Source organism: Pelobates fuscus, chromosome 2 (genome assembly GCF_036172605.1).
Source record: "Pelobates fuscus isolate aPelFus1 chromosome 2, aPelFus1.pri, whole genome shotgun sequence".
In the NCBI taxonomy this organism is placed as follows: domain Eukaryota; kingdom Metazoa; phylum Chordata; class Amphibia; order Anura; family Pelobatidae; genus Pelobates; species Pelobates fuscus.
This window is the reverse complement of record NC_086318.1, coordinates 181,354,020-181,362,919: the sequence shown is the minus strand read 5'-3', so window position 1 is coordinate 181,362,919 and position 8,900 is coordinate 181,354,020. Positions and strand designations below refer to the sequence as shown.

At 39.6% G+C, this 8,900-nt stretch overlaps 1 protein-coding gene across 1 annotated transcript in view; it reads left to right on the top strand.

Annotated features, from left to right (window-relative positions):
* The first annotated feature begins 505 nt into the window (after positions 1-505).
* Positions 506-8,900, top strand: part of SLC17A5 (solute carrier family 17 member 5) — a 72,869-nt gene continuing 64,474 nt past the window's right edge. Inside the window, exon 1 of the mRNA XM_063442992.1 lies at positions 506-709. Within this exon, the coding sequence (XP_063299062.1) occupies positions 565-709 (145 nt within the window). The 5' untranslated portion in view covers positions 506-564. The remainder of the gene's footprint in view (positions 710-8,900) is intronic.

Sequence of the window (8,900 nt, the reverse complement as noted above, 5' to 3'; positions counted from 1 at the left end):
CAGCATACGACTGCAACACAACACATGTGAAAAAAAATGAGGTATGAAGCCACTGTATTTCATATTTTGAAATCCTCAAACAGTATTTTTTTTATAATATGGAAATATATTTTACACAAAAGATGGGGTATAACACATTCTTAGTTTACTGGTAAGTGTTCTGTGTGCTTGCTGTCAAACATAAATAGGCAACATGTGTCACACCAGCTGTGGTTAAAAGTTAAATTACTGGCCGAGCATCGTGGGAGTTGCAGGTCGTGAGCGTGTTTTCAGTACTCTCTAGTTTGTCCCAGTTTTAGTAAACTAATAATAGCAGTTGTCAAGTGCTGTGTCAAGCTATTGTTTGTGTGGGGGTGCACATCCCAATAAAATCTGCTAGTTATGATCCTACTTGTGCGGCTGGCTGAGCACAGTGGGAGTTGCAGGCCTGTCTCTGCGCTATGTGGCTGGGTTGGAGCGGCTGATCAGTGCCGGGGAGGAGCAGTGAGGAGGAGGTGGGGTCTGTGTGTGTTGCTGTATGGGAAGGCTGAGTACCGAGCCGGACATGAAGTCTCCCAGCACGGGATGTTAGTGAGGGAGAGGACCATGAAGGAATGGCAGAGCGGCAGCGAGGATGGGGGGGAGGAGGACCGCCGGCCGCTGCTGGGAGACGCCGAGTCTGGCTCCTGTCACATACAGCAATACCCGCTACCAACACCGGCAGCCAAAGGTGAGCGCCCCCTCCTTCCCCAGCAATACGCTGATCGCTGCCAGGCACACAGAGTGCGGAGTGCGGTGCGGCCGGGGAGCATGCGCATCGCCAGCACTTCCCATATCTCCGGCCGGGAGGGACAGGGTTAATCCTGCTGTCATGTGATGGCCCCATGCTGTATTAGTACATGGACAGTAATGCGGGCTGGGGGATTGTATGTGGCATTACTTTATATATCAGTTACAGGATTGCTTCCACCTGGCACTTGTGGTTACTCTGCTGCCTGCACCGTGTCAGCGTGCTGTTCTGTCAAGGAGGAATGTGTTTATCAGGCCTCTTGCAATATAAATGACCAGATACTTTATTTGGGGGCAACATCCAATTTTAGTGTTTCACTATATCAGAGGCAGACTTAAATGGCACGTATTAAAGACAAAAAGGTAATTAAGGGCCAACGCACGCAAGCATCCCATGCAAATCCTTTGTGCAGAAGAATGCAAATTGTCTGCCAGTATTTCTGATAACATGCTGCATTCATCTTGCCATCAATTTTCACAAGATTCCCTGTGCCTTTATTGGTCCCACACCCCCGAAACATCAGTGACCTACCACCATGCTTCATAGTGGGGATGGTATTCGTTTCACTATAGGCATTGTTGACCCCTCTCCAAACATAGCAATTATGGTTGTGATCAGTAAAGGAACACTAGTCACCCAGACCACTTCAGCTCAATGAAGTGGTCTGGGTGCCAGGCCCCCCAGGTTTTAACCCTTCAGATGTAAACAGCTAGAGGCGCTTCTGTGATGCTGGATGCAAAATTCGCATCCAGCGTGCAGAACGTCCATAGGAAAGCATTGAGAAATGCTCTTGCCGTGCATGCGCATTCCCTCCACTCGGGATCTGAGAGCGGGGGAGGAGAGGTCACTAGCGCAGAGAGAGCCTGGTGCTGGATAAAGTTAAGTGGCTGAAGGGATTTTAACCCCTTCAGCACTGAGGGTGGGGGTTCCTAAGGATCCTATAGTGTCAGGAAAATGAGTGTTTTCCTGACACTATAGTGATCCTTTAAGATCTATTTTGGTCTTGTCACTCTAAATTACAGTGTGCCAGAAGCTGTGTGGCATGTCAAGGTGTTGTCAGGCATATTGTAACGCAGTAAAAGCTTCTTTCTGGCAACTTGACCATGCAGCTAATTTTTGTTCAAGTATCGTTGTATTGTGCTCCTTGAGACAACCACAGAGCAGCCTGTATTTCTCCTGAGGTTACCTGTGGGCTTTTCTTTGTATCCCGAACAATTCTTCTGGCAATTGTGGCTGAAATCTTTCTCGGTCTACCTGACCTCGGCTTGGTATCAAGAGATAAGTGATTGGACAGTACAGACTGGCATTTTCAAGGCTTTGGATATCTTTTTATATCCCTTTCCATCTTTATAAAGTCCCATTACCTTGTTATGCAGGTCTTTTGCCAGTTCTTTTCCACGTGACTCAGTGCATCCACGTGAGAGCTAAAAAAAATAATAATTGACTATTTATACACGGACACTAATTGCAATTTAAAAAAGCCACAGGTGTGGGAAATTGCCAGTTTAACCTGTGTGTGTCTGTAACACGGCCAAACATTCAAGGGTATGTAAACGTTTGATGAGGGCCATTTGGGTTATTTCTGTTATCATTAACATTTAAAGAGGCACTGTCATGCCGAACTTACCTTTCGCCAAACGATTCCTCTTCTCTCATTCTGTAAGGATCTGTTCTTCTTTTCTTCCTGTCTGCTCTAGCTTGCTTTAAGTCTTAAGACAAATGTAGGGACTATTTCTCTTATGGAGATTTCCTACGCTTGACCAGCGGAGGAACAAAGTGCGCGAAGTGTAAAAATCCCCCCTGCCCCTAGTCACTCCCCCACCCAAATAAAATTAAATGAATCCCTACCTACCCCCCTCACCCAAAAAAAAAAAATAGTGAGGGGGGGAGGCAATAAACCTAAATACCTGGGGGGAGAGGGGGGGAGAAACAAATCATACTTACTATTAGATGTCTTATTTTTTCTAAAACCTTATTTTTTTCAGCCCCAAAAAAGGGCAAATAAAAAAACATAATTCCGGTCAGAATTTTTTTTTGCCAAATAAACGCTAAAAATGAAACCATCTTCACCCGGGGAGGGCATTGCACAGATTGCGCTCTGCAGGGTGTGGAAAGGCTTATAATTCCTTCTATCACCCTGCAATTTGAGGGGAGGACAATAGGTACCCCCTCCTCTTATTGTAATTTAGGGCCCCCACCTGCAGCTCCGCACTCGCGGGCCATGGCCATGACCATGACCTATGGCCGCCGCTCAGGGGTGGGGGCCAAGGGGCACCCTATGTCCCACATCTAGTTGAATAGCCCACACTCTCAGGCCACATGCTGCTCACTGTTTAGATTTTAATTATTTAGATGTTTAGATTTAAAATTATTTATGCTAATATGGGGGTCATATTGACCCCCACAGAGTGAGGATAGACATGGGGGGGCTTAGCAAGTGGTGGGGAGCACTGCTCCCTGCCGCTTCTTTAACATTTTACAAGGAGGGAGCTGCGAGCCGGTAGCTCCCTCCTTGTAATACACAAATTCAGTGTTTGTTTGTTTGTCTGACATTTGTATTCATTCCTTCGTCTTTCTGACGAATGAATAGACGAAATTCCCATTCGAACGCCCAAGTGTTTAACTGGGTTTGCGCAGGAATTTCACAGCACTATCTAGTGTGGGCAGATGACGTGTCCCAAAGGGACTTCATCTACCCACACAAAGATGGTGGCGCCCAGGACCTAGGTCCGGGCACAAAATAAAGATTAAAAAAGAGGCAATATAGAGGCTTAGGGGCATTTGGGGGTGACTAGGGGAACAGTTAGATGTAGTGGAGTTGGGAGGGGGGGTTAAAAAAAAAACTAAAAACCTGGATTCGGCCATGACAGTGCTGCTTTATAAAGGAGCCAAATCAATATCTGATAATAAATTGCTTCATATGATCACTATCCTTTAAAAAAAAATACATTTTTTGCATTAATGGTCAATGGCAGAATTTAACAAACTTTTGAGCACAACTGTTTAATCGTCATGATACATTTTACTGTTTTAAAACACTACTATTTGTGTCCAGCGAAGTCTGATTAGTAAAACCGTACCCCCTCATGTACAGGTTATATGGTGTTTTGCAAAGTTACAGGGTAAATATAGGGCTTCCTAATTAAACTCTCTGGACATTTTTCCTGGGTCTTCAGGCAGGTCCCTCAAACCCTAATTCATAAAATCAAATAATTACCGTATGTAAAACGGATCGTGGCGGCAGGTAAGTTTACATACTGCTGGGGGCTGCTGAAATGCTGGACATTCTACCGTGCCACCCTGCAGTACTGCCTAGAATACCCTGCATCATTTTTTTTTCTGTTTTTTTTTTTTTAAGGGATAGAACGATATTGAATTTTTTTTTTTTTTTTTTTGAACCGATACCAATAATCTGTGAACTTTCAGGCTGATAGCCGATAACTTACCAATATTCTGTACATTTACCCTTTTGAAAAACATTAACTAACTATTTCTAAAGGTAAATGCACAAAATATACATGCCACATGTAGTGGATGCAGTGTGTGTGTGTGTGTGTGTGTAATGAATGCAGTGTGTATTTGTGTAGTGTGCGTGTGTGTATATATATATATATATATATATATATATATATATATATAATATGAATGCAGCGTGTATTTGTGTAGTGTGTGTGTGTATATAATGAATGCAGCATGTATTTGTGTAGTGTGTGTGTGTGTGTGTATGTATATATATATAATGAATGTAGTGTGTGTATAGTGGATGCAGTGAGTGTTTGTGTAGTGTGGGTAAAGTGAATGCACTGTGTGTGTAGTGTGCATAAAGTGAATGCAGTGTGTTTGTGTAGTGTGTGTATATAACGAATGCAGTGTATTTCTGTAGTGTGTATGTATATAATAAATGCAGCGTGTATTTGTGTAGTGTGTGTATATATTGAATGCAGGGTGTATTTGTGTATATATATATATATATATATATATATATATATATATATATATATAGGAAACATGGGGGGATGGTTGCACTCACCTAAACATGCTTAAATGGGGTGCTGCTGGGGGCCATATTATACAATAAATACACAAGATCCAGCGCACTCTCCTATCTACTAAACAGCAACTTCAATGTTGACAGATTTTATTAGTTTGTAAAAGTTTTTTTTTTTTTTTTTTTTAAAAACACCTAATCTAGGCAAAAAAATGGGGATTTAGTTACATTATATGATCATACATTGCATAAGCCTGCCACAACGTCAATGTACCCCATCTTTGGCAGGTCCTACTCTCACAGTCTAATGTCTGCTCTTATGAGATTAACCACTTACTTGGGAAAAAATTCCATCTGAGGCTCTCTGCAGTACAAGGCTAAATAGGGACCTGAGATGAGGCACCTGTAACAGGGAGGGGTGCAGAACCAAGGAGTTGGCTAGACTCCCAAATATATATAGGAAACATGGGGGGATGGTTGCACTCACCTAAACATGCTTAACCCCTTAACGCCGTTACGGCGTTCTATGCCGTCGCGGCTTTAAAGGGCTTTAAAGCCGTTGCGGCGGCATAGAACGCCGTAACGGCTTGCAGCCCCAGGAGCAGAGGTGTACTCACCTCCGCCGCGATCCTCTTCTGGGGGGCTGTCTGAGAGCCCAGGCAGCCCCCCTCCGGCAAATGAGGCCCCCGGGGGCCATGTGATCGCTCTCAAAGAGCGATCACATGGCCCCCTATAGCTGGCTATGGATCTGCCAGCAGGGGGACTGTTTAAAATATTAGACAGTCCCCCTGCTGGTAGGTAGTGTAAAAAAATAAATATAAAAATGTTATAAAATAAATTAAATGCCTTTTTATATATATATAATATGTATATATATTATATATATAATATATATACATATTATATATATGTAACGTCATACGTAATGTATTTTAATATTAATATTAGTATATATATTAATATTAAAATACACTTAGAATGACGTTACATATATATAATATGTATATATATTATATATACAATAGATCTACATATATATATTATATATATATACGCATAATTACAATAATAAATAAATAAAATAATTAAATAAATAAATAAAATATTGAAACAAAATATAAAATAAATTATATATTCATATGTAATTTCATTCTAACTGTATTTTGTTATTAATATATATATATTGGAAACAGAATACACTTAGAATGACATTCTATATATATCTATCTATATATAAAATACAAATAACCGCAAATATATATAGAGAGATAAATACATATAATTACATAAAAGATTACATTAGTATACACGTAGAATTTATATACCTATAAATGCATATATATTAAAATTCTACGTGTATATTTAAGTAATTTTTTAACATAATTATGTCATTTGATTAATTAAAATTTGATTGACATGCCTGACAACACAGGGAGAAAGTGCAGAGAATTTAATTCGCATGCACTATATTAGACCCTGTAACTCTCCAAGACACCATAAAACCTGTACATAGGGGGTACTGTTTTACTCGGGAGACTTCGCTGAACTCAAATATTAGTGTTTAAAACTGGTAAATTGTATTACAACGATGATATTTTAAGTAAAAGTGACGTTTTTTGCATTTTTTACAAACAAACGGCACTTTTATGGACTATATTATTGTTGTAATATGTTTTACTGTTTTAAAACACTAATATTTGTGTTTAGTGAAATCTCCCGAGAATAACAGTACCCCACATGTACAGGTTTTATGGTGTTTTGGAAAGTTAGAGAGTCACATATAAGGCTTGCATTTCATTTTTTTGACATTGAAATTTGCCAGATTAGTTATGTTGCCTTTGAGACCGTATGGTAGCCCAGGAATAAGAATTACCCCCATGATGGCATACCATTTGCAAAAGTAGACAACCCAAGGTATTGCAAATGGGGTATGTCCAGTCATTTTTAGTAGCCACTTAGTCACAAACACTGGCCAAATATTAGTTTTTTGCTTTTTTCACACAAAAACAAATATGAACGCTAACTTTGGCCAGTGTTTGTGACTAAGTGGCTACTAAAAAAAACTAAACATACCCCACGTTCAATACCTTGGGTTGTCTACTTTTTCAAATGGTATGCCATTATGGGGGTAATTCTCATTCCTGGGCTACCACACCGTCTCAAAGGTAACATTACTAATCTGGCAAATTTCAATTTGAAAATGGAACGTTCTATATTTGACCCTGTAACTTTCCAAAACACCATAAAACCTGTTAATGGGGGGTACTGTTGTACTCGTGAGACATCGCTGATTACAAATATGTGCATTTTGTTGCCGTAAAACCTAACAGTATTATGACATTTACAGCTAAAATGTGAGGCGGAACTACAAATTTTAAAAAAAAAATCAAATTTCTCACAGTTTTTTTTAATTTTATTCATAACAAATTGTTTCAAATACAAATATTTTATATGAAATGAAAGCCCTGTTTCTCCTGAACAAAATGATATATAATAAGTGTGGGTGCATTTAATATGAAAGAGGGGAACTACGGGTGAACAGACATATAGCGCAAATTCCAGTTTTTGTTTACGTTTTGTTTTGATCAGAACGTGTACTATTGACTCCGTCCTGAAGGGGTTAAATGGGGTGCTGCTGGGGGCCATATTATACAATAAATACACAAGATCCAGCGCACTCTCCTATCTACTAAACAGCAACTTCAATGTTGACAGATTTTATTAGTTTGTAAAAGTTTTTTTTTTTTTTAAAAACACCTAATCTAGGCAAAAAAAATGGGGATTTAGTTACATTATATGATCATACATTGCATAAGCCTGCCACAACGTCAATGTACCCCATCTTTGGCAGGTCCTACTCTCACAGTCTAATGTCTGCTCTTATGAGATTAACCACTTACTTGGGAAAAAATTCCATCTGAGGCTCTCTGCAGTACAAGGCTAAATAGGGACCTGAGATGAGGCACCTGTAACAGGGAGGGGTGCAGAACCAAGGAGTTGGCTAGACTCCCAAATATATATAGGAAACATGGGGGGATGGTTGCACTCACCTAAACATGCTTAAATGGGGTGCTGCTGGGGGCCATATTATACAATAAATACACAAGATCCAGCGCACTCTCCTATCTACTAAACAGCAACTTCAATGTTGACAGATTTTATTAGTTTGTAAAAGTTTTTTTTTTTTAAAAAACACCTAATCTAGGCAAAAAAATGGGGATTTAGTTACATTATATGATCATACATTGCATAAGCCTGCCACAACGTCAATGTACTAGCCAACTCCTTGGTTCTGCACCCCTCCCTGTTACAGGTGCCTCATCTCAGGTCCCTATTTAGCCTTGTACTGCAGAGAGCCTCAGATGGAATTTTTTCCCAAGTAAGTGGTTAATCTCATAAGAGCAGACATTAGACTGTGAGAGTAGGACCTGCCAAAGATGGGGTACATTGACGTTGTGGCAGGCTTATGCAATGTATGATCATATAATGTAACTAAATCCCCATTTTTTTGCCTAGATTAGGTGTTTTTAAAAAAAAAAAAAAAACTTTTACAAACTAATAAAATCTGTCAACATTGAAGTTGCTGTTTAGTAGATAGGAGAGTGCGCTGGATCTTGTGTATTTATTATATATATATATATATATATAATGAATGCAGTGTGTGTGTGTATATATAATGAATGCAGTATGTATTTGTGTAGTGTGTGTATATAGTGAATGTAGTGTGTGTGTGTGTATAATGCAGTGTGTATTTGTGTAGTGTGTGTGTGTGTGTATAATGCAGTGTGTATTTGTGTAGTGTGTGTGTGTGTATAATGCAGTGTGTATTTGTGTAGTGTGTGTGTGTATATAATGCAGTGTGTATTTGTGTAGTGTGTGTGTGTGTATATAATGCAGTGTGTATTTGTGTAGTGTGTGTGTGTGTGTGTATATAATGAATGCAGTGTGTATTTGTGTAGTGTGTGTGTGTGTATATAATGAATGCAGTGTGTATTTGTGTAGTGTGTGTATATAATGTAGTGTGTGTATTTGTGTAGTGTGTGTGTGTGTATATAGTGAATGCAGCGTGTATTTGTGTAGTGTGTCTATAATGAATGCAGCGTGTATATCTGTACTGTGTGTGTGTATATAATGAATGCAGCG